We start from the raw sequence: 27,782 nt of genomic DNA, 5'->3' as shown, positions 1-27,782 counted from the left end.
TAGTGATCGTGTGTACGTATCGCTGATGGGAGGCCGGTTATACTGGTGTGTCTGGTGATACGCTGATGGGAGGCCGGTTATACCGGTGTGTCTGGTGATAGTGATTGTGTGTACGTATCGCTGATGGGAGGCCGGTTATACTGGTGTGTCTGGTGATAGTGACTGTGTGTACGTATCGCTGATGGGAGGCCGGTTATACTGGTGTGTCTGGTGATACGCTGATGGGAGGCCGGTTATACCGGTGTGTCTGGTGATACGCTGATGGGAGGCCGGTTATACCGGTGTGTCTGGTGATACGCTGATGGGAGGCCGGTTATACTGGTGTGTCTGGTGATAGTGATTGTGTGTACGTATCGCTGATGGGAGGCCGGTAATACTGGTGTGTCTGGTGATACGCTGATGGGAGGCCGGTTATACCGGTGTGTCTGGTGATAGTGATTGTGTGTACGTATCGCTGATGGGAGGCCGGTTATACTGGTGTGTCTGGTGATAGTGGAGTAGAACAAATAACAGGTCAGGAAATATACAATATGATTTCACATGTTAGGAAACATTAAAACAACGTAATGCAGGACAACAAATTATATAAACAGGATTTGTCAAATGTTGTTGGTTTTATAAGACAACAGTCTGTTATAATTGTATAATACAGCATAACAAAGGGGAACACAGAGTTGCCACATTTTACACATTAGACATTAGGTTGTAGGAAACATGGACCAAGACACAAGTATAGAAATTGCAAATAAACTGAAAATAAATGGAAGACGAAGCTTGCTGAAGGGGGGTGGGGGGAGGGGGAGGGGTGTATTCCCCCATGGTGATGTCATAGGCAGGTGGTGGGTTCCACGGAAGATGTAGATGAACCAGAGTAGGAGTTTTGTATGGAGAGAAGTATGGAAGCAAAGAGGATGCACACATGAGAGGATGGTATGGAACACTAGAATAATGTGTAATTATAGTATTCATTTTGAACCACTGAACGGAGGTATCTGTGACACACTTCCACCACCATCATGTGTCCAGACCATGTTGTCATGTCATTCACATTAGATGAGAACGTGGTGAGAATGAGGTATGAAATATTAGGTTAGATGAACATAAGGAATGGTCTGGACCCTCAGATGATAATATGGTGGAGGTGAGGTATGGATTCTCCGATTATATGAACGTGAGGCATGGTCTGGACCCTCAGATGATAATATGGTGGGGGTGAGGTATGGATTCTCCGATTATATGAACGTGAGGCATGGTCTGGACCCTCAGATGATAATATGGTGGGGGTGAGGTATGGATTCTCCGATTATATGAACGTGAGGCATGGTCTGGACCCTCAGATGATAATATGGTGGAGGTGAGGTATGGATTCTCCGATTATATGAACGTGAGGCATGGTCTGGACCCTCAGATGATAATGTGGTGGGAGTGTGGTATGGATTCTCCGATTATATGAACGTGAGGCATGGTCTGGACCCTCAGATGATAATATGGTGGGGGTGAGGTATGGATTCTCCGATTATATGAACGTGAGGTATGGTCTGGACCCTCAGATGATAACATACCTCCCAACTTCTCAGTAGAAGAAATAGGGAGCGCCCGAAAAGGGGGCGGGCATATGCAAATGAGGGCACGGCTTATGCCAATTAGCCGCAACCTCATTTTCATACGAGAACAGACGCTGTGCGCATGCGCACAGCGTCTATTGTATTAGATTGGGGGGTCTCCCAACTGCCACCCCCCGCAGCGGACAATGCCTGCCGCGGGTGGGACAGCGGGACAGTACCCGAAAATCGGGACTGTCCCGCTGTAATCGTGACAGTTGGGAGGTATGTGATAATGTGGTGGGAGTGTGGTATGGATTCTCCGACAATATGAACATAAGGAATGGTCTGGACCCTCAGATGATAATGTGGTGGGGGTGAGGTATGGATTCTCCGACTATATGAACATAAGGAATGGTCTGGACCCTCAGATGATAATGTGGTGGGGGTGAGGTATGGATTCTCCGATTATATGAACATAAGGCATGGTCTGGACCCTCAGATGATAATGTGGTGGGAGTGTGGTATGGATTCTCTGATTATATGAACATAAGGAATGGTCTGGACCCTCAGATGATAATGTGGTGGAGGTGAGGTATGGATTCTCCGATTATATGAACATAAGGAATGGTCTGGACCCTCAGATGATAATATGGTGGGAGTGTGGTATGGATTCTCCGATTATATGAACATAAGGAATGGTCTGGACCCTCAGATGATAATGTGGTGGAGGTGAGGTATGGATTCTCCGATTATATGAACATAAGGAATGGTCTGGACCCTCAGATGATAATGTGGTGGAGGTGAGGTATGGATTCTCCGATTATATGAACATAAGGAATGGTCTGGACCCTCAGATGATAATGTGGTGGAGGTGAGGTATGGATTCTCCGATTATATGAACATAAGGAATGGTCTGGACCCTCAGATGATAATGTGGTGGAGGTGAGGTATGGATTCTCCGATTATATGAACATAAGGAATGGTCTTTACCCTCAGATGATAATGTGGTGGGAGTGAGGTATGGATTCTCCGATTATATGAATGTGAGGCATGGTCTGGACCCTCAAATGATAATGTGGTGGGAGTGTGGTATGGATTCTCCGATTATATGAACATAAGGCATGGTCTGGACCCTCAGATGATAATGTGGTGGGAGTGTGGTATGGATTCTCCGATTATATGAACGTGAGGCATGGTCTGGACCCTCAGATGATAATGTGGTGGGAGTGTGGTATGGATTCTCCGATTATATGAACGTGAGCCATGGTCTGGACCCTCAGATGATAATATGGTGGGGGTGTGGTATGGATTCTCCGACTATATGAACATAAGGAATGGTCTGGACCCTCAGATGATAATGTGGTGGGAGTGTGGTATGGATTCTCCGATTATATGAACGTGAGCCATGGTCTGGACCCTCAGATGATAATATGGTGGGGGTGTGGTATGGATTCTCCGACTATATGAACATAAGGAATGGTCTGGACCCTCAGATGATAATGTGGTGGGAGTGAGGTATGGATTCTCCGATTATATGAACGTGAGGCATGGTCTGGACCCTCAGATGATAATGTGGTGGGAGTGTGGTATGGATTCTCCGATTATATGAACATAAGGCATGGTCTGGACCCTCAGATGATAATGTGGTGGGAGTGTGGTATGGATTCTCCGATTATATGAACGTGAGGCATGGTCTGGACCCTCAGATGATAATGTGGTGGGAGTGTGGTATGGATTCTCCGATTATATGAACGTGAGCCATGGTCTGGACCCTCAGATGATAATATGGTGGGGGTGTGGTATGGATTCTCCGACTATATGAACATAAGGAATGGTCTGGACCCTCAGATGATAATGTGGTGGGAGTGTGGTATGGATTCTCCGATTATATGAACGTGAGGCATGGTCTGGCCCCTCAGATGATAATGTGGTGGGAGTGTGGTATGGATTCTCCGATTATATGAACGTGAGGCATGGTCTGGACCCTCAGATGATAATATGGTGGAGGTGAGGTATGGATTCTCCGATTATATGAACATAAGGAATGGTCTGGACCCTCAGATGATAATGTGGTGGGAGTGTGGTATGGATTCTCCGATTATATGAACGTGAGGCATGGTCTGGCCCCTCAGATGATAATGCGGTGGGAGTGTGGTATGGATTCTCCGATTATATGAACGTGAGGCATGGTCTGGACCCTCAGATGATAATGTGGTGGGAGTGTGGTATGGATTCTCCGATTATATGAACGTGAGGAATGGTCTGGCCCCTCAGATGATAATATGGTGGGGGTGTGGTATGTAATCTCCGATTATATGAACGTGAGGCATTGTCTGGACCCTCAGATGATAATGTGGTATGGATTCTCCGATTATATGAATGTGAGGCATGGTCTGGACCCTCAGATGATAATGTTGTGGGAGTGTGGTATGGATTCTCCGATTATATGAACATAAGGCATGGTCTGGACCCTCAGATGATAATGTGGTGGGAGTGTGGTATGGATTCTCCGATTATATGAACGTGAGGCATGGTCTGGACCCTCAGATGATAATGTGGTGGGAGTGTGGTATGGATTCTCCGATTATATGAACGTGAGCCATGGTCTGGACCCTCAGATGATAATATGGTGGGGGTGTGGTATGGATTCTCCGACTATATGAACATAAGGAATGGTCTGGACCCTCAGATGATAATGTGGTGGGAGTGTGGTATGGATTCTCCGATTATATGAACGTGAGGCATGGTCTGGCCCCTCAGATGATAATGTGGTAGGAGTGTGGTATGGATTCTCCGATTATATGAACGTGAGGCATGGTCTGGACCCTCAGATGATAATATGGTGGAGGTGAGGTATGGATTCTCCGATTATATGAACATAAGGAATGGTCTGGACCCTCAGATGATAATGTGGTGGGAGTGTGGTATGGATTCTCCGATTATATGAACGTGAGGCATGGTCTGGCCCCTCAGATGATAATGCGGTGGGAGTGTGGTATGGATTCTCCGATTATATGAACGTGAGGCATGGTCTGGACCCTCAGATGATAATGTGGTGGGAGTGTGGTATGGATTCTCCGATTATATGAACGTGAGGAATGGTCTGGCCCCTCAGATGATAATATGGTGGGGGTGTGGTATGTAATCTCCGATTATATGAACGTGAGGCATTGTCTGGACCCTCAGATGATAATGTGGTATGGATTCTCCGATTATATGAATGTGAGGCATGGTCTGGACCCTCAGATGATAATGTGGTGGAGGTGAGGTATGGATTCTCCGATTATATGAACGTGAGGCATGGTCTGGACCCTCAGATGATAATGTGGTGGAGGTGAGGTATGGATTCTCCGATTATATGAACGTGAGGAATGGTCTGGACCCTCAGATAATAATGTGGTGGGAGTGTGGTATGGATTCTCCGATTATATGAACATAAGGAATGGTCTGGACCCTCAGATGATAATATGGTGGGTGAGGTATGGATTCTCCGATTATATGAACGTGAGGCATGGTCTGGACCCTCATGGTCTGGACACTCTGTTTATATGAACATAAGGAATGGTCTGGACCCTCAGATGATAATGTGGTGGAGGTGAGGTATGGATTCTCCGATTATATGAACATAAGGAATGGTCTGGACCCTCAGATGATAATGTGGTGGAGGTGAGGTATGGATTCTCCGATTATATGAACGTGAGGCATGGTCTGGACCCTCAGATGATAATGTGGTGGAGGTGAGGTATGGATTCTCCGATTATATGAACGTGAGGAATGGTCTGGACCCTCAGATAATAATGTGGTGGGAGTGTGGTATGGATTCTCCGATTATATGAACATAAGGAATGGTCTGGACCCTCAGATGATAATATGGTGGGTGAGGTATGGATTCTCCGATTATATGAACGTGAGGCATGGTCTGGACCCTCATGGTCTGGACACTCTGTTTATATGAACATAAGGAATGGTCTGGACCCTCAGAAGATAATGTGGTGGGAGTGTGGTATGGATTCTCCGATTATATGAATGTGAGGCATGGTCTGGACCCTCAGATGATAATGTGGTGGAGGTGAGGTATGGATTCTCCGATTATATGAACGTGAGGCATGGTCTGGACCCTCAGATGATAATGTGGTGGGAGTGTGGTATGGATTCTCCGATTATATGAACGTAAGGCATGGTCTGGACCCTCAGATGATAATGTGGTGGGAGTGTGGTATGGATTCTCCGATTATATGAACATAAGGAATGGTCTGGACCCTCAGATGATAATGTGGTGGGTGAGGTATGGATTCTCCGATTATATGAATGTGAGGCATGGTCTGGACCCTCAGATGATAATGTGGTGGGAGTGTGGTATGGATTCTCCGATTATATGAACGTGAGGCATGGTCTGGACCCTCAGATGATAATGTGGTGGGTGAGGTATGGATTCTCCGATTATATGAACGTGAGGCATGGTCTGGACCCTCATGGTCTGGACACTCTGTTTATATGAACATAAGGAATGGTCTGGACCCTCAGAAGATAATGTGGTGGGAGTGTGGTATGGATTCTCCGATTATATGAATGTGAGGCATGGTCTGGACCCTCAGATGATAATGTGGTGGGAGTGTGGTATGGATTCTCCGATTATATGAACGTGAGGCATGGTCTGGACCCTCAGATAATAATGTGGTGGGAGTGTGGTATGGATTCTCCGATTATATGAACGTGAGGCATGGTCTGGACCCTCATGGTCTGGACACTCTGTTTATATGAACATAAGGAATGGCCTGGACCCTCAGATTATAATGTGGTGGGAGAGATGTATGGATTCTCCGATTATATGAACGTGAGGCATGGTCTGGACCCTCAGATGATAATGTGGTGGGGGTGAGGTCTGGATTCTCTGACGATATGAACGTGAGGCATGGTCTGGACCCTCAGATGATAATATGGTGGGAGTGTGGAATGGATTCTCCGATTATATGAATGTGAGGCATGGTCTGGACCCTCAGATGATAATGTGGTGGGAGTGTGGTATGGATTCTCCGATTATATGAACGTGAGGCATGGTCTGGACCCTCAGATGATAATGTGGTGGGTGAGGTATGGATTCTCCGATTATATGAACGTGAGGCATGGTCTGGACCCTCATGGTCTGGACACTCTGTTTATATGAACATAAGGAATGGTCTGGACCCTCAGAAGATAATGTGGTGGGAGTGTGGTATGGATTCTCCGATTATATGAATGTGAGGCATGGTCTGGACCCTCAGATGATAATGTGGTGGAGGTGAGGTATGGATTCTCCGATTATATGAACGTGAGGCATGGTCTGGACCCTCAGATGATAATGTGGTGGGAGTGTGGTATGGATTCTCCGATTATATGAACGTAAGGCATGGTCTGGACCCTCAGATGATAATGTGGTGGGTGAGGTATGGATTCTCCGATTATATGAACGTGAGGCATGGTCTGGACCCTCATGGTCTGGACACTCTGTTTATATGAACATAAGGAATGGTCTGGACCCTCAGAAGATAATGTGGTGGGAGTGTGGTATGGATTCTCCGATTATATGAATGTGAGGCATGGTCTGGACCCTCAGATGATAATGTGGTGGAGGTGAGGTATGGATTCTCCGATTATATGAACGTGAGGCATGGTCTGGACCCTCAGATGATAATGTGGTGGGAGTGTGGTATGGATTCTCCGATTATATGAACGTGAGGCATGGTCTGGACCCTCAGATGATAATATGGTGGAGGTGAGGTATGGATTCTCTGATTATATGAACGTGAGGCATGATCTGGACCCTCAGATGATAATGTGGTGGGGGTGTGGTATGGATTCTCCGACTATATGAACGTGAGGTATGGTCTGGACCCTCAGATGATAATATGGTGGGGGTGAGGTATGGATTCTCCGATTATATGAACGTGAGGCATGGTCTGGACCCTCATGGTCTGGACACTCTGTTTATATGAACATAAGGAATGGTCTGGACCCTCAGAAGATAATGTGGTGGGAGTGTGGTATGGATTCTCCGATTATATGAACATAAGGAATGGCCTGGACCCTCAGATTATAATGTGGTGGGAGTGTGGTATGGATTCTCCGATTATATGAACGTGAGGCATGGTCTGGACCCTCAGATGATAATGTGGTGGGGGTGAGGTCTGGATTCTCTGACGATATGAACGTGAGGCATGGTCTGGACCCTCAGATGATAATGTGGTGGGAGTGTGGTATGGATTCTCCGATTATATGAACGTGAGGCATGGTCTGGACCCTCAGATGATAATATGGTGGGAGTGTGGTATGGATTCTCTGGTTATATGAACGTGAGGCATGGTCTGGACCCTCAGATGATAATGTGGTGGGAGTGAGGTATGGATTCTCCGATTATATGAACGTGAGGCATGGTCTGGACCCTCAGATGATAATGTGGTGGGAGTGAGGTATGGATTCTCCGATTATATGAACATAAGGAATGGTCTGGACACAGCTATGTATAGGAAGTGTAGAGAAGGGTGATGTAAGTGTGTGGACTGTGCGTGGAGGACTTCGCACAGTAGTTGTATGGTATTAGGCATGAGGAGGACATGGAGCAACATACATTGAATTAATGGTCATGGTGATGGGTGGGGGATCGGATGAGTTTATGGAATCCCTGATGATGTTGACAGAATTGATGGATGGAAGTGCGGTCGCTAGATGAAGAAAAAAGATGGGGGAACGCACATTCCCTGAAAGCTACAACAGACAGATGGGCGATGTGAGCACATTAGAACGTCCACATATCTGACATAAACATAGGACATTTCACCGTCATGCCTGAAGCATGAGTCATGGAGAACATTCAGTACAAATACTCTGTTGGTTCAGTTACTGGAAGACTTGCGATTGTTATACCAGATTAAATAGCTCTATATACAGTATAATGCACAGATATACATATTATACAGATCATATGCATGACACGGAGAAAACATGCTACTCCTATATACATGGGCAGACAGGCCGAAGCATGCAGTCATTAGTCACAGGCTCTCCCAGACCGGACAACCACTGACATGGCAACGACACAGGTAAAAAGGAAGAGACTCCGCCTGCAGGTTGGATGACAGAACTGTTTATTCGCAGCCACCTGGCACAGAATACGGGGCCCATGGCACAGCACCAGATTTACAACACACAGCTTCCTATTACACACGGAATACACCAGGAAAGGTCCAATGTCTGAGTTACACATCAGATGAGTTATGCTGGTGACTCTACATGTGGTATATGGGGCATAGGTGCTCTGATCCCAGACCTTAATTCTCCTTTGATGGGAATATGCACCAAGGCTCAGTGACCCCACTCACCGGTGGTCTTGCTCACTAGGGACCTCGCTCAACTGTGACATCACTCGCTAATGACCTTGCTCACCAGTGACATCACTTACTGATGACCTCGCTCACCGGTAAGCAAGGTCATTAGTGAGCGATGTCACCAGAGACATCGGTTACTGAGGACCTCACTCCCCAGTGACCTCACCCCTCTGTGACCTCGCTCCCCAGTGACCTCGCTCCCCAATTACCTTGCTCCCAATGACCTCGCTCCCCAGTGAACTCGCTCCCCAGTTATCTTGCTCCCAATGACCTCGCTCACCAGTGACATCACTTACTGATGATCTCGCTCACCGGTGAGCAAGGTCATTAGTGAGTGATGTCACCAGAAACATCGGTTACGGAGGACCTCGCTCCCAGTGACCTCACTCACCAGTTATCTTGCTCCCAATGACCTCGCTCACCAGTGACATCACTTACTGATGACCTCGCTCCCCAGTGACCGCATTATATTCCATATATGGACTCAGAGTGCTAAACATAGGCCTGTTTGCATATGCATGTATAGGCATTCCCTTGCACAGACACTTGCAGCTACATATGTAAGGGAGATGAACAGTCTACACTCATGTTACCAGGTGCGCCTTAGCATGGACTATAGGCTCCTGCAAGTGCACAGGTGATTGCTGATGAACTCTGCAATATGTCCAGCGGGGTAAGGAACACAATGTAGATCTCCCCCAGACAGTCCGGCAACAAGAAAACACTAGAAAAATAGACTTTAATCCTGAAGAGAGGTGTAGCAGAGATGTGTCCTGCGTGGGAGACCGGGCAGGACCGAGGTGTAGCAGAGATGTGTCCTGCATGGGAGACCGGGCAGAGAACCTATCAGACTATTGTACTTTTCTCGGTTAGAAACGTCTTTAGGTTTAGGTTCAGAATTCTTTGGGTTCCTTTTAGAAAATGTTGGCGCAAATGTAAAAGGTCCAGATCTGGCAAATGGGTGATTTTTCCCACATGATTTATACTGTAGTTGTGGGTTTATTTTTTTTTTGAAGGCAAACTAGATATTCCTGCATTGTACAGAAAATCGAGACTGGTTACATTTGGCCCAGTGTATCCCAAAAGACAGCGGTGCATTACGGATTGCAAGCCTACAATAGGGACAGCTCCAGTACATCCTGGATTCAAGATTTTACCAAAAGTTCAAGAAAGAAACAATAAATTCTAATTGTTATTTACGGCTCCTATTGTAGCAAGAAGAGAATTACAATTTTATTCACCAGCATATTACAAGCTCTACCTCGATCACCATTACTCCATTCTTACACAGAAGCTAGCTGTACCACATTGCTCAGTCCCTGGTAGATGTCACCCAGTCATTCCTCACTACAACAGTCACCAAGAAATGGACATCTCATACGCCACAGCTCAGGTGCCAGGAAGCCCTCCAGTTCCTCAGGCTTCAATGCTTGATGCCATCCAATTATTCCATACTTCACCAGTCATTCAATGATGGAAGTTGGAGAACCACAACCCAGCTACCAGGACACCATCCCGATCCATGCAGATCATTCTCTGGTAGATGTCCCAATCATTCCTCACTACAATATCCAGTGATGGACATTGGAGAACCACAGCCCAGCTACCAGGACACCATCCATATCCATGCAACTCATTCCCTGGTAGATGTCCCAATCATTCCTCACTACAATATCCAGTGATGGACATTGGAGAACCACAGCCCAGCTACCAGGACACCTTCCAGATCCAGGCAGCTCATTCCCTGGTAGATGTCCCAATCATTCCTCACTACACAACTCATCCAGTGATGGACATTGGAGAACCACACCCCGGCTACCAGGACACCATCCCGATCCATGCAGCTCATTCTCTGGTAGATGTCCCAATCATTCCTCACTACACAACTCATCCAGTGATGGACATTGGAGAACCACAGCCCAGCTACCAGGACACCATCCCGATCCATGCAACTCATTCCCTGGTAGATGTCCCAATCATTCCTCACTACAATATCCAGTGATGGACATTGGAGAACCACAGCCCGGCTACCAGGACACCATCCCGATCCATGCAGCTCATTTCATTGGTAGATGTCCCAATCATTCCTCACTACATCACTCATCCAGCGATGGACATTGGAGAACCACAGCCCAGCTACCAGGACACCATCCCGATCCATGCAGCTCATTCCCTGGTAGATGTCCCAATCATTCCTCACTACAATATCCAGTGATGGACATTGGAGAACCACAGCCCAGCTACCAGGACACCTTCCCGATCCATGCAGCTCATTCCCTGGTAGATGTCCCAATCATTCCTCACTACAATATTCAGTGATGGACATTGGAGAACCACAGCCCAGCTACCAGGACACCTTCCAGATCCATGCAGCTCATTCCCTGGTAGATGTCCCAATCATTCCTCACTACACAACTCATCCAGTGATGGACATTGGAGAACCACAGCCCAGCTACCAGGACACCATCCCGATTCATGCAGCTCATTCCCTGGTAGATGTCCCAATCATTCCTCACTACACAACTCATCCAGTGATGGACATTGGAGAACCACAGCCCGGCTACCAGGACACCATCCCGATTCATGCAGCTCATTCCCTGGTAGATGTCCCAATCATTCCTCACTACACAACTCATCCAGTGATGGACATTGGAGAACCACAGCCCGGCTACCAGGACACCATCCCGATCCATGCAGCTCATTCCCTGGTAGATGTCCCAATCATTCCTCACTACAATATCCAGTGATGGACATTAGAGAACCACAGCCCAGCTACCAGGACACCATCCCGATCCATGCAGCTCATTCCCTGGTAGATGTCCCAATCATTCCTCACTACACAACTCATCCAGTGATGGACATTGGAGAACCACAGCCCGGCTACCAGGACACCATCCCGATTCATGCAGCTCATTCCCTGGTAGATGTCCCAATCATTCCTCACTACACAACTCATCCAGTGATGGACATTGGAGAACCACAGCCCGGCTACCAGGACACCATCCCGATCCATGCAGCTCATTCTCTGGTAGATGTCCCAATCATTCCTCACTACAATATCCAGTGATGGACATTGGAGAACCACAGCCCAGCTACCAGGACACCATCCCGATCCATGCAGCTCATTCCCTGGTAGATGTCCCAATCATTCCTCACTACACAACTCATCCAGTGATGGACATTGGAGAACCACAGCCCAGCTACCAGGACACCATCCCGATCCATGCAGCTCATTCCCTGGTAGATGTCCCAATCATTCCTCACTACACAACTCATCCAGTGATGGACATTGGAGAACCACAGCCCGGCTACCAGGACACCATCCCGATCCATGCAGCTCATTCCCTGGTAGATGTCCCAATCATTCCTCACTACACAACTCATCCAGTGATGGACATTGGAGAACCACAGCCCGGCTACCAGGACACCATCCCGATCCATGCAGCTCATTCCCTGGTAGATGTCCCAATCATTCCTCACTACACAACTCATCCAGTGATGGACATTGGAGAACCACAGCCCGGCTACCAGGACACCATCCCGATCCATGCAGCTCATTCCCTGGTAGATGTCCCAATCATTCCTCACTACAATATCCAGTGATGGACATTGGAGAACCACAGCCCAGCTACGAGGACACCTTCCCGATCCATGCAGCTCATTCCCTGGTAGATGTCCCAATCATTCCTCACTACAATATCCAGTGATGGACATTGGAGAACCACAGCCCGGCTACCAGGACACCATCCCGATCCATGCAGCTCATTCCCTGGCAGATGTCCCAATCATTCCTCACTGCATTGGAGAGCCATACCCCACAGCTCAGCTAATAAGATTCCTACCAGATCTACAGAGCTCAATTCCTGGTCGATGTCACCAGTCATTCCTCTCTACAATAGTCACCAAGAAATGGACATTAGAGAGCCATGTCCCACAGCTATCAGGATACCTTCCAGATCCAGGCAGCTCATTCCCTAGTATATGAACCATACCCCAAAGCTCAATTATTTGACAGCCTTACAGATTCTCAGGGGTAAATTTACTAATACCAGGAAGCATGCCAGACCCTTAGACCTCAATTCCTGGTAGGTATCACCCAATAATTCCCTTACACCAATTATCCATAGATGGACATCAGGGATATACCCTCAGGTTGTATGCAAGCACAAATTGCTGTAAATATTCCAGATAGACAGCTTTCAGGTAGAAGGACCCCGGTTAGATACTTTGAGCGGGTGACACTGTACATTTAAAGTCATTAACCATCTAATTTAAGCAAATCACTAGATATCACTTTCACAGAAACAATATAACAACGTAAAATAAAGGCACTGATAACATTAACACTAAAGCAGCAATTAGCTGGTCACACATTATTGGCCATATGGTGACCTCTGTATGGTCCTGCGGTGACTACCAGGAATGGTACAGAAACTCAGCATGGTCAGTAAGTATTTCATCCCAGAGTAAAATGGCCCCGTTCTCATGATGTTGTCCTAGAGGAGAAAAATGGCCCCGTTCTCATGATATTGTCCTAGAGGAGAAAATGCCACTGGTGCTCATCATCTGGAATTCCAACCCAAAATTGCACTTGTCTTTTAACATAGTATAACCAGGAGCACAATGACACCAGTCCCCATCATAGTATAACCCAGAGGACAATGGTAACATCAAAGTATAACCCAGAAGTTACATTCATCCTCGTCACACTACACAGTAACACCCTCATTCCTCGTTCTTCTGTAGCCAGGGGCAAAATGATCATGGACTAGCTATTCTTCAACAGAGTGGTTCCTAACCTCATTCGGCCATGACCCAGATTCAATCTGGAATTTTCGTTTTAGGTCTTATGGTTGAGGTTTGAATTATTATTGTATAATTTCTCAAATATTACAGGTATTAAAATATAACAATAAATTAGATATGTTTACAAAATAATTTTAAAATAGAATACAGTAGCTAGCAAGTTTATTAGTGGTTAGTAGGCAGCGGTCGTGGGAAGGATTCGGTTTGTGGTGCCACAAATGATTGGATTATGGCCAATAGGTTAAGAACCCCTATCGGATCCAACCGTGAAATCAGAACCATCTACGTTCTCATTCATTGGATACATCATGATGGCATGGCTAAAGAACAGTCCTTCAAGTCTTCTGGTTAGTGAACAAACTCCATGCATTTTGCAGGACTCTATGTGTGTTCATTACATAGTACTGTATGTTTGTATGACCAGTGCACGTGTCTTCAGGTGCAGGATGTCTCAATGTCTGTACAGGAGAAGTCCTGCAACTGGTGAGATACAACCTCTTGTGGTACAGTGATTACGATGAGCCCTTGAGGTGTCTCTGCTGGTGGCAGAGTCCTAGTGGTATTGCTATAAGAAGTCCTTTTTCAGCTTTCATCTGCCAAGCCCAGGACAAAGGGTACAGAATTGGTCCTATACTTCAATGATGTTGACAGATGGGGCCTTCTTCTGCAAAGAACACAGAAATAGAGATGACGTTTGTGCAACAGGATGGACACATGTATGAGCTTGTTCCATGGTTTAGTATTAATCATAGCAAATAAAACGGGTTGTTGCGATGTTCAACGTGCAGTGTGAAAAGGTCTTTTTAAATGACCAGTAACCCGGCACTTCGATACCAGTTAGAAGGGTAATCCGCGGTCAGACCTGGGTTGCTGTGCAGTGTGAACAGGTAACCCGGGTGAAGCTATCCGGGTCCCTTTCACACTATAGGGAGGAGGCAGTGTCCGCTTCAAGCACGGCTTCCTCCCCTGCCCCCCAATGATGCACCGCCACTCTGCCTTGCCCCTTTTTGACGTCAGTGACCTGGGTCACACCTGGAATGGACACGTGTCTAAACCACAGGTGCTTTCTGGCATTTTCGATGTGAAAGGGATATGGGTCAATCGGATAAACATGGCTGACCACAGTGGTCAGGTCCATCAGAAACTCACAGCCAATCACACTGACTGGGTCCATCAGACACACACACACAGCTGATCACACTGTCCAGGTCCATCAGAAACTCACAGCTGATCACACTGACTGGGTCCATCAGACACACACACACAGCTGATCACACTGGCCGGGTCCATCACACACACACAGCTGATCACACTGGCCGGGTCCATCGGACACACACACAGCTGATCACACTGGCCGGGTCCATCAGACACACAGCTGATCACACTGGCCGGGTACATCAGACACACACACAGCTGATCACACTGGCCGGGTCCATCAGACACACACAGCTGATCACACTGGCCGGGTCCATCAGACACATACAGCTGATCACACTGGCCGGGTCCATCAGACACACACACAGCTGATCACACTGGCCGGGTCCATCAGACACACACAGCTGATCACACTGGCCGGGTCCATCAGACACACACACACAGCTGATCACACTGTCCAGGTCCATCAGAAACTCACAGCTGATCACACTGACTGGGTCCATCAGACACACACACACAGCTGATCACACTGGCCGGGTCCATCACACACACACAGCTGATCACACTGGCCGGGTCCATCGGACACACACACAGCTGATCACACTGGCCGGGTCCATCAGACACACAGCTGATCACACTGGCCGGGTACATCAGACACACAGCTGATCACACTGGCCGGGTCCATCAGACACACACACAGCTGATCACACTGGCCGGGTCCATCAGACACACAGCTGATCACACTGGCCGGGTCCATCAGACACACACAGCTGATCACACTGGCCGGGTCCATCATACACACACAGCTGATCACACTGGCCGGGTCCATCAGATACACACACAGCTGATCACACTGGCCGGGTCCATCAGACACACACAGCTGATCACACTGGCCGGGTCCATCAGACACACACAGCTGATCACACTGGCCAGGTCCATCAGACACACACAGCTGATCACACTGGCCGGGTCCATCAGACACACACATAGCTGATCACACTGGCCGGGTCCATCACACACACACAGCTGATCACACTGGCCGGGTCCATCAGACACACAGCTGATCACACTGGCCGGGTCCATCAGACACACACACAGCTGATCACACTGGCCGGGTCCATCACACACACACAGCTGATCACACTGGCCGGGTCCATCAGACACACAGCTGATCACACTGGCCGGGTCCATCAGACACACACAGCTGATCACACTGGCCGTGTCCATCAGACACACACACAGCTGATCACACTGGCCGGGTCCATCAGACACACATAGCTGATCACACTGGCCGGGTCCATCAGACACACACACAGCTGATCACACTGGCCGGGTCCATCAGACACACACAGCTGATCACACTGGCCGGGTCCATCAGACACACACACAGCTGATCACACTGGCCGGGTCCATCAGACACACATAGCTGATCACACTGGCCGGGTCCATCAGACACACACAGCTGATCACACTGGCCGGGTCCATCAGACACACACAGCTGATCACACTGGCCGGGTCCATCAGACACACACACAGCTGATCACACTGGCCGGGTCCATCGGACACACAGCTGATCACACTGGCCGGGTCCATCAGACACACACAGCTGATCACACTGGCCGGGTCCATCGGACACACACAGCTGAACACACTGGCCGGGTCCATCATACACACAGCTGATCACACTGGCCGGGTCTATCACACACACACAGCTGATCACACTGGCCGGGTCCATCAGACACACACACAGCTGATCACACTGGCCGGGTCCATCAGACACACAGCTGATCACACTGGCCGGGTCCATCATACACACAGCTGATCACACTGGCCGGGTCTATCACACACACACAGCTGATCACACTGGCCGGGTCCATCAGACACACACACAGCTGATCACACTGGCCGGGTTCATCAGACACACAGCTGATCACACCGGCCGGGTCCATCAGACACACACACAGCTGATCACACTGGCCGGGTCCATCAGACACACACACAGCTGATCACACTGGCCAGGTCCATCAGACACACACAGCTGATCACACTGGCCGGGTCCATCAGACACACACAGCTGATCACACTGGCCGGGTCCATCAGACACACAGCTGATCACACTGGCCGGGTCCATCAGACACACACACAGCTGATCACACTGGCCGGGTCCATCGGACACACACACAGCTGATCACACAGCTGATCACACCGGCCGGGTCCATCAGACACACACAGCTGATCACACTGGCCGGGTCCATCAGACACACACAGCTGATCACACTGGCCGGGTCCATCAGACACACACACAGCTGATCACACCGGCCAGGTCCATCAGACACACACAGCTGATCACACTGGCCGGGTCCATCAGACACACACACAGCTGATCACACTGGCCGGGTCCATCAGACACACACAGCTGATCACACTGGCCGGGTCCATCAGACACACACACACAGCTGATCACACTGGCCGGGTCCATCAGACACACACACAGCTGATCACACTGGCCGGGTCCATTAGACACACACACAGCTGATCACACTGGCCGGGTCCATCAGACACACACAGCTGATCACACTGGCCGGGTCTATCACACACACACAGCTGATCACACTGGCCGGGTCCATCAGACACACACACAGCTGATCACACTGGCCGGGTCCATCAGACACACAGCTGATCACACAGGCCGGGTCCATCAGACACACACAGCTGATCACACTGGCCGGGTCCATCAGACACACACAGCTGATCACACTGGCCGGGTCCATCAGACGCACACACAGCTAATCACACTGGCCGGGTCCATCAGACACACACAGCTGATCACACCGGCTGAGTCCATCAGACACACACAGCTGATCACACCGGCCGGGTCCATAGGACACACACAGCTGATCACACTGGCCGGGTCCATCAGACACACACAGCTGATCACAATGGCCGGGTCCATCAGACACACACACAGCTGATCACACTGGCCGGGTCCATCGGACACACACAGCTGAGCACACTGGCCAGGTACATCAGACACACACAGCTGATCACACTGGCCGGGTCCATCAGATACACACAGCTGATCACACCGGCCGGGTCCATAGGATGCACACAGCTGATCACACTGGCCGGGTCCATCAGACACACACAGCTGATCACACTGGCCGGGTCTATCACACACACACAGCTGATCACACTGGCCGGGTCCATCATACACACAGCTGATCACACTGGCCGGGTCTATCACACACACACAGCTGATCACACTGGCCGGGTCCATCAGACACACACACAGCTGATCACACTGGCCGGGTCCATCAGACACACAGCTGATCACACTGGCCGGGTCCATCAGACACACACAGCTGATCACACTGGCCGGGTCCATCATACACACACAGCTGATCACACTGGCCGGGTCCATCAGATACACACACAGCTGATCACACTGGCCGGGTCCATCAGACACACAGCTGATCACACTGGCCGGGTCCATCAGACACACACAGCTGATCACACTGGCCGGGTCTATCACACACAGCTGATCACACTGGCCGGGTCCATCAGACACACACAGCTGATCACACTGGCCGGGTCCATCAGACGCACACACAGCTAATCACACTGGCCGGGTCCATCAGACACACACAGCTGATCACACCGGCTGAGTCCATCAGACACACACAGCTGATCACACCGGCCGGGTCCATAGGACACACACAGCTGATCACACTGGCCGGGTCCATCAGACACACACAGCTGATCACAATGGCCGGGTCCATCAGACACACACACAGCTGATCACACTGGCCGGGTCCATCGGACACACACAGCTGATCACACTGGCCGGGTCCATCAGATACACACAGCTGATCACACTGGCCGGGTCCATCAGATACACACAGCTGATCACACCGGCCGGGTCCATAGGATGCACACAGCTGATCACACCGGTCGGGTCCATCAGACACACTGCTGATCACACTGGCCGGGTCCATCAGACACACAGCTGATCACACTGGCCGGGTCCATCAGACACACACAGCTGATCACACTGGCCGGGTCCATCAGACACACACACAGCTGATCACACTGGCCGGGTCCATCAGACACACGCAGCTGATCACACTGGCCGGGTCTATCACACACAGCTGATCACACCGGCCGGGTCCATCAGACACACACACACAGCTGATCACACTGGCCGGGTCCATCAGATACACACAGCTGATCACACTGGCCGGGTCTATCACACACAGCTGATCACACCGGCCGGGTCCATCAGACACACACAGCTGATCACACTGGCCGGGTCTATCACACACAGCTGATCACACCGGCCGGGTCCATTGGACACACACAGCTACAGGTGCATTATTTAAACATGACTAATTAAAATTGTAATACATAATCTTGGCAAGGGTTTTGGGCTTACCCACCACTTTCTGGTATCATTGGGTAAGTTCCTAACATTCTAAAGGTTCAATTTTGGGGTGCAGATATTTTAGGGATTTATCCAATGAGGTAACCTGGGCGTAGTGGAGGAACTTATTACCCTGGCAAAGATTCAGGGGTGGGGGTAGACATGGGGAGGCCACATTATCTGGAGGAAAGGTACTTTATGTACAGGGTAATTGATCCTGCCCGGTACTGACTTGCCACCTACCTTCCGCAGTAAGCCTCCCGTCTGCCGCTCTGGAGTGCTCTGCTCAGACGATGGCTTGGCCTTTTCTTTGTTGTTGTTAGAATCATTGTCCTTGATGATGTCATACTGGCGGCAGAACAGGGCAATGACAGCTATAGGCCAAGAAACAGAGACAGCAACATTAGGTCTGGTGGCTGTGGAGGAGGTGACAGGTCCGGTGCCTGTAGAGGAGGGGGAGGGGACAGGTCCGGTGCCTGTGGAGGAGGGGATAGGTCTGGTGCCTGTGGAGGAGGAGGGGGCAGGTCCAGTACCTGTGGAGGGGGAGGGTATAGGTCTGGTGGCTGTGGAGGCGGAGGAGGGGAAAGGTCTGGTGGCTGTGGAGGAGGAGGTGACAGGTCCGGTGCCTGTAGAGGAGGAGGAGGGGACAGGTCCGGTGCCTGTAGAGGAGGAGGAAGGGAAAGGTCCGGTGCCTGTAGAGGAGGAGGAGGGGACAGGTCCGGTGCCTGTAGAGGAGGAGGAGGGGACAGGTCCGGTGCCTGTAGAGGAGGAGGAGGGGACAGGTCCGGTGCCTGTAGAGGAGGAGGAGGGGACAGGTCCGGTGCATGTAGAGGAAGGGACAGGTCCGGTGCCTGTGGAGGAGGGGGGGGGGGGGACAGGTCCGGTGCCTGTGGGGGAGGAGGGGATAGGTCTGGTGTCTGTGGAGGAGGAGGGGATAGGTCTGGTGCCTGTGGAGGAGGAGGGGATAGGTCCGGTGCCTGTGGAGGAGGAGGGGACAGGTCCGGTGCCTGTGGAGGAGGAGGGGACAGGTCCGGTGCCTGTGGAGGAGGAGGGGACAGGTCCGGTGCCTGTGGAGGAGGAGGGGACAGGTCCGGTGCCTGTGGAGGAGGAGGGGACAGGTCCGGTGCCTGTGGAGGAGATGGGGACAGGTATGGTGCCTGTGGAAGAGGAGGGGACAGGTCCGGTGCCTGTGGAGGAGGAGGGGACAGGTCTGGTGCCTGTGGAGGGGGGGGGTGGAGGGGACAGGTCCGGTGCCTGTGGAGGAGGAGGGGACAGGTCCGGTGCCTGTGGAGGAGGAGGGGACAGGTCCGGTGCCTGTGGAGGAGGAGGGGACAGGTCCGGTGCCTGTGGAGGAGGAGGGGACAGGTCCGGTGCCTGTGGAGGAGGAGGGAATAGGTCTGGTGCCTGTGGAGGAGGGGACAGGTCCGGTGCCTGTGGAGGAGGAAGGGGCAGGTCCAGTACCTGTGGAGTAGGAAGGGGCAGGTCCAGTACCTGTGGAGTAGGAAGGGGCAGGTCCAGTACCTGTGGAGGGGGAGCGGACAGGGCTGATACCTGTGTATTAGGAGCTGGGTTAGTATTAGATTATTATAGGAATGAGGGGAAAGGTGGTGTTTGTTGGTACACACACACTACATGATCGTACATAAATCCTATAGCATATATATGGCACACCTCACTCACCTGCCCACATCAGCAGAACAGCTACAATAATGATGATCTCTCCGGTCTCTAGCTGCCGTTCCTTGTCCACACCTTGCACAGTGATGTCCCCTGCAGGAGAGACGACTCTGGTTAGATTGTAAGGACAAGTGGGCATGGTATAGGAAGTGTAGTGTGAGTGAGGGTTGGGGGACACAGCGCCGGCAGCGGGGCGGGGGACACAGCGCCGGCAGCGGGGCGGGGGACACAGCGCCGGCAGCGGGGCGGGGGACACAGCGCCGGCAGCGGGGCGGGGGACACAGCGCCGGCAGCGGGGCGGGGCGGGGGACACAGCGCCGGCAGCGGGGCGGGGGACACAGCGCCGGCAGCGGGGCGGGGGACACAGCGCCGGCAGCGGGGCGGGGGACACAGCGCCGGCAGACACAGCGCCGGCAGACACAGCGCCGGCAGACACAGCGCCGGCAGACACAGCGCCGGCAGACACAGCGCCGGCAGACACAGCGCCGGCGGACACAGCGCCGGCAGACACAGCGCCGGCAGCGGGGCGGGGGACACAGCGCCGGCAGCGGGGCGGGGGACACAGCGCCGGCAGCGGGGCGGGGGACACAGCGCCGGCAGCGGGGCGGGGGACACAGCGCCGGCAGCGGGGCGGGGGACACAGCGCCGGCAGCGGGGCGGGGGACACAGCGCCGGCAGCGGGGCGGGGGACACAGCGCCGGCAGCGGGGCGGGGGACACAGCGCCGGCAGCGGGGCGGGGGACACAGCGCAGGCAGCGGGGCGGGGGGACACAGCGCCGGCAGCGGGGCGGGGGACACAGCGCCGGCAGCGGGGCGGGGGACACAGCGCCGGCAGCGGCAGCGGGGCGGGGGACACAGCGCCGGCAGCGGGGCGGGGGACACAGCGCCGGCAGCGGGGCGGGGGACACAGCGCCGGCAGCGGGGCGGGGGACACAGCGCCGGCAGCGGGGCGGGGGACACAGCGCCGGCAGCGGGGCGGGGGACACAGCGCCGGCAGCGGGGCGGGGGACACAGCGCCGGCAGCGGGGCGGGGGACACAGCGCCGGCAGCGGGGCGGGGGACACAGCGCCGGCAGCGGGGCGGGGGACACAGCGCCGGCAGCGGGGCGGGGGACACAGCGCCGGCAGCGGGGCGGGGGACACAGCGCCGGCAGCGGGGCGGGGGACACAGCGCCGGCAGCGGGGCGGGGGACACAGCGCCGGCAGCGGGGCGGGGGACACAGCGCCGGCAGCAGGCGGGGGACACAGCGCAGGCAGCCGGGCGGCGGAGTCATGACAGGTGACATATGTAGTACAGGTACTGTCCCAGGATATAGGAAGCATTGCGCCAGCTGCAGACACCAGGGACACAGGGGGGATTCTCTAAGCGAAAAATGCGGTAAAAACCCCGTTATCGGGGGTTTTACCGCATTTTGGGATGCTGTAAGCATCCACCGCCGGGTTACCGCGGCAGGGGGCACTGCCAGAAAAATCAGGCGATGCCCCATACAAGCCAATGGGCTTCTACCGCAACCCTCCGCCGCCCCGCGCCGACCCCCCGCCGCCCCCTCCCCCCTCACCTGTAACCGGGCAGCACAGAGCTGTGCTGCCCGGACCTGTGACCTCCTCCCTGCACTGATCCTCTTCCGGGTGCAGGGAGGAGGAGAGCATGGCGCAGCAGCAGCAGCGCCGGGTGTGGGAGGGAGGGGGGAGCCGCCGGGACCTGTCAGTCGCTGCAGAACCCTTGTGGCCCCATATATATAACCCATAATAATATATACACATACATATACACTGTAGTATTCCCCTCATCTATGTATTGCCAGGTGCTGCAGAACTCTTGTGGCACCATATAAATAACCCATAATAATATACACACATACATATACACTGTAGTATTCCCCTCTTCTATGTATTGTCAGGCGCTGCAGAACCCTTGTGGTACCATATAAATATCCCATAATAATATATACACATACATATACACCGTAGTATTCCCTCATCTATGTACTGTCAGACGCTGCAGAACCCTTGTGGCGCCATATAAATATCCCATAATAATATATACACATACATATACACCATAGTATTCCCTCATCTATGTATTGTCAGACGCTGCAGAACCCTTGTGGCGCCATATAAATATCCCATAATAATATATACACATACATATACACCATAGTATTCCCCTCATCTATGTATTGTCAGGTGCTGCAGAACCCTTGTGGCGCCATATAAATAACCCATAATAATATATACATATACACCGTAGTATTCCCCTAATCTATGTATTGTCAGGTGCTGCAGAACCCTTGTGGCACCATATAAAATAACCCATAATAATATATACATATACACCGTAGTATTCCCCTCATCTATGTATTGTCAGGTGCTGCAGAACCCTTGTGGCACCATATAAATATCCCATATATAATATATACACACATACATATACACCGTAGTATCACCTCATCTATGTACTGTCAGGTGCTGCAGAACCCTTGTGGCACCATATAAATAACCCATCTCTTATATATTTGGCTACATCTGTCACTCAAAGTGTGTCTGGAGCTGTAACGCTGGGTTGTGGACTTCCATCTTAATTTATGATTGTCATCACCTGTTTAAACAGGGTAATTGATAAGAAAGGTGTTTAAGCACAGGTGATGGTAATCCATAAATTAAGAAGAAAGTCCAGAAACAGAGCAATGTGTCCCTCTTGGAGAGGGTCATGTTGGGAGGTATTGCACCTCCTCCCCCCCCCCCCCCCTTCACGGCATCCCCACGATTAAATGGCACATGCAAAACACTGACATGGCTATGGTCGACAATGAAAAAGGTTGACAAGATTTATTTTTCACTTTTTCAATGTTTTAATATTCATTCTCATGTGTCGACATGGACACCAATGAAGTGCCACACTTATGTCAACATTTACATGTGTTGACCTTTCTGTGTTGATTTTTTTCTTGTGGCGATTCACGGCACCCCCCGCGACCCCCCCTCCCGCGATTTGCAGCACACCCCCCGCAATTCGCGGCACCCCCGGGGACTCCTGCTATTCGCGGCCCCACCCCGTGACACCCCCCCTCCTGCGATTCGCGGCACCCCGCGACCCCCCTCCCACGATTCGCGCCAACCCCCCGGGCCCTCCCCTATCGCGATTCCCCACCCCTGACCCCCACTCCTGTCATTGCGGCAACCCCCCGCCCCCGCGACCCACCCTCCCGCGATTCACTGCAACCCCGCGCCCCCCCCTCCCACAATTCGCGGCACCCACACCCCCCCCCCCCCCTGCGACCCCCCCTCCCGCAATTCACGGCATCCACCCACGACCCCTCCTCCCGTGATTCGCGGACACCCCTCACCTCCTCCCTCCCTCCCCCCCCCCCACCCCCGCGCGCGATTCACAGCAACCCCAGGATTAAATGACACATGCAAAACACTGGCACGGCTATGGTCGACAATGAAAAAGGTTGACATGAGTTTTTGAAGATTTATTTTTATTTTTTTGAATGTTTTCATATTCATTCTCATGTGTCGACATGGACAAATATGAAGTGCCACACTTATGTCAACATTTACATGTGTTGAACTTTCTGTGTTGATTTTTTCTTGTGGCGATTCGCGACACCCCCGCGACCCCCCTCCCGCGATTTGCAGCACACCCCCCGCAATTCGCGGCCCCACCCCGTGACACCCCCCCCCTCCTGCGATTCGCGGCACCCCGCGACCCCCCCTCCCACGATTCGCGCCAACCCCCGGGCCCCCCTCCCGCGGTTCACAGTGCCCCCCACGACCCCCCCTACCGCGATTCCCCACCCCTGACCCCCCCTCCTGTCATTGCGGCAACCCCCCGCCCCACGACCCACCCTCCCGCGATTCACTGCAACCCCCCGCGCCCCCCCTCCCACAATTCGCGGCACCCACACCCCCCCCCCCGCGACCCCCCCTCCCGCAATTCACGGCATCCACCCACGACCCCTCCTCCCGTGATTCGCGGACACCCCTCACCTCCTCCCCCCCCCCCCCGCACGTGATTCACGGCAACCCCAGGATTAAATGGCACATGCAAAACACTGGCACGGCTATGGTCGACAATGAAAAAGGTTGACATGAGTTTTTGAAGATTTATTTTTCCTTTTTGGAATGTTTTCATATTCATTCTCATGTGTCGACATGGACACCGATGAAGTGCCACACTTATGTCAACATTTACGTGTGTTGAACTTTCTGTGTTGATTTTTTCTTGGAGCAATTTTTTTCCATTGACAACTATGAACTATGTGCACGTCAACCTACATCATCAACCAATTCTTTGTATAATATATAACACCTGTTCTGTTTTACTGTAGGTGTTTTAAGTCAGACCTTTTACTGCTACTATTACTGTTTATGTAAATGCATTCTGAATGACAGCAACATCCTACCATCCTTCTACAAGAATATATAACCAACTAGGTGATTCATCGCGCCCCGTGCCCCCCCCTCCCGCAATTCACGGACCCCCCGCGCACCCCCCTCCCGCGATTCGCAACCCCCCCTCGCGCAATTCACGCCCCCTCCCACGCTTTGCAGACCCCCGCCCTCTCCCGCGATTCGCCGACACCTGCGCCCTACCTCCTTTGATTCACAGCACCCCCGCACCCCTCCCACTATTCACGGCACCCCTAAGCCCCTCTTTAGTACCCCGTATACTCACACACCCCTATCACTACCCAGCTGCCTGCTCTCCTGAACCGTAACTTCCACCACTGGGGAGTCGCTGACGCTGTTTTGCCCACATGCCCCTAACATGCCTCATAGCCCAGCCTCCTGCTCTCATGCACCCTAACTCCCACCCAGTAGGAGGAGACACTGACTCAGGGCCACCATCCTGTACTCCTGTACTGCCACGCTGGACCCTCACCGACTGGCAGAAGCTGCACAGTATCTCCCACCCTCCTCTTTAGTCCCCCTTATGCCCACACACCCCTATCACTACCCAGCCTCCTGTTTTCCTGTGTCGTGACCTCCGCCAGTGGGGAGCCGCTGACTCAAAAACACCCTACTATACTATTGCACACACAAACACCTAAACAACATGCACACACAGCCCCCCCCCACACCCACAAATGTCACTGTACCATCCACACTATCAATGTACATCTTACTCTGTAACCGCTTTTTAATTAAACAAAACAATACACACCCCCTTCCACATCATATGCTCTCTATTTAACACATTTCACCTATAACTCAAGTTGCAATATAACCATCTTTCTCATATGCAAATGTTCACAAATTAAGGGGGCGCAGCCCCTTACGACGGTGTGAAGAGTGCCCGTAGGGCGCGATGAATCACCTAGTAATAATATACACACATACATATACAACATAGTATTCCCCTCATCTGTGTATTGTCAGGCGCTGCAGAACCCTTGTGGCGCCATATAAATAACCCATAATAATATACACACATACATATACACCGTAGTATTACCCTCATCTATGTATTGTCAGGTGCTGCAGAACCCTTGTGGTCCCATATAAATATCCCATAATAATACATATACACACACACACACACATATACACCGTAGTATTCCCCTCATCTATGTATTGTCAGGCGCTGCAGAACCCTTGTGGCACCATATAAATAACCCATAATAAAATATACACATACATATACACCGTAGTATTCCCCTCATCTATTTACTGTCAGGTGCTGCAGAACCCTTGTGATGCCATATAAATATACCATAATAATATACACACATACATATACACTGCAGTATTCCCCTCATCTATGTATTGACAGGCGCTGCAGAACCCTTGTGGCGCCATATAAATAACCCATAATAATATACACACATACATATACACCGTAGTATTCCCCTCATCTATGTATTGTCAGGTGCTGCAGAACCCTTGTGGCCTCATATAAATATCCCATAATAATATATACACATACATATACACCGTAGTATTCCCCTCATCTATGTACTGTCAGGCGCTGCAGAACCCTTGTGGCCCATATAAATAACCCATAATAATATATACACATACATATACACCGTAGTATTCCCCTCATCTATGTATTGTCAGGCGCTGCAGAACCCTTGTGGTCCCATATAAATAACCCATAATAATATATACACACATACATATACACCGTAGTATTCCCCTCATCTATGTATTGTCAGGTGCTGCAGAACCCTTGTGGTCCCATATAAATAACCCATAATAATATATACACACATACATATACACCGTAGTATTCCCCTCATCTATGTATTGTCAGGCGCTGCAGAACCCCTTGTGGCACCATATAAATAACCCATAATAATATATACACATACATATACACCGTAGTATTACCCTCATCTATGTACTGTCAGGTGCTGCAGAACCCTTGTGGTACCATATAAATAACCCATAATAATATATACACATACATATACACCGTAGTATTCCCCTCATCTATGTATTGTCAGGTGCTACAGAACCCTTGTGGCCCCATATAAATATACCATAATAATATACACACATACATATACACCGTAGTATTCCCCTCATCTGTGTATTGTCAGGCGCTGCAGAACCCTTGTGGCGCCATATAAATAACCCATAATAATATATATATATATATACATACATATACACCGTAGTATTCCCCTCATCTATGTATTGTCAGGTGCTGCAGAACCATTGTGGTCCCATATAAATATCCCATAATAATATATATACACATACATATACACCGTAGTATTCCCCTCATCTATGTATTGTCAGGTGCTGCAGAACCCTTGTGGCGCCATATAAATAACCCATAATAATATATACACACATACATATACAC

At 51.0% G+C, this 27,782-nt stretch overlaps 1 protein-coding gene across 1 annotated transcript; it reads right to left on the bottom strand.

The window, feature by feature from the left end:
• Positions 1-579: 579 nt before the first annotated feature.
• LOC146063106 (fibronectin type III domain-containing protein 4-like) lies at positions 580-21,102 on the bottom strand. The gene is made up of 3 exons (XM_083175120.1): positions 20,967-21,102; positions 19,530-19,660; positions 580-14,375 (listed from the first exon to the last, which is right to left on the bottom strand). Exons 1-3 carry the CDS (start codon positions 21,100-21,102, stop codon positions 14,340-14,342), a joined length of 303 nt encoding a protein of 100 aa, XP_083031246.1. The 3' UTR covers positions 580-14,339.
• Between the last annotated feature and the right edge of the window lie 6,680 nt (positions 21,103-27,782).

Source organism: Crinia signifera, chromosome 3 (genome assembly GCF_055691185.1).
Source record: "Crinia signifera chromosome 3, ASM5569118v1, whole genome shotgun sequence".
Classification (NCBI taxonomy): Eukaryota; Metazoa; Chordata; class Amphibia; order Anura; family Myobatrachidae; genus Crinia; species Crinia signifera.
Note: the sequence above shows the minus strand (reverse complement) of the source record. Positions and strands in the feature narration are given on the sequence as shown.

Bases quoted from the DNA above. Each gene is read 5' to 3' on its own strand.
- LOC146063106 (XM_083175120.1), bottom strand. From the start codon at position 21,102: ATGCCCACTTGTCCTTACAATCTAACCAGAGTCGTCTCTCCTGCAGGG. The intron at 19,661-20,966 runs GTGAGTGAGGTG...CTTGGCCTATAG, and splicing joins TGTTCTGCTGATGTGGGCAG to CTGTCATTGCCCTGTTCTGC. The intron at 14,376-19,529 runs GTAGGTGGCAAG...TGTTCTTTGCAG, and splicing joins CGGGAGGCTTACTGCGGAAG to AAGAAGGCCCCATCTGTCAA.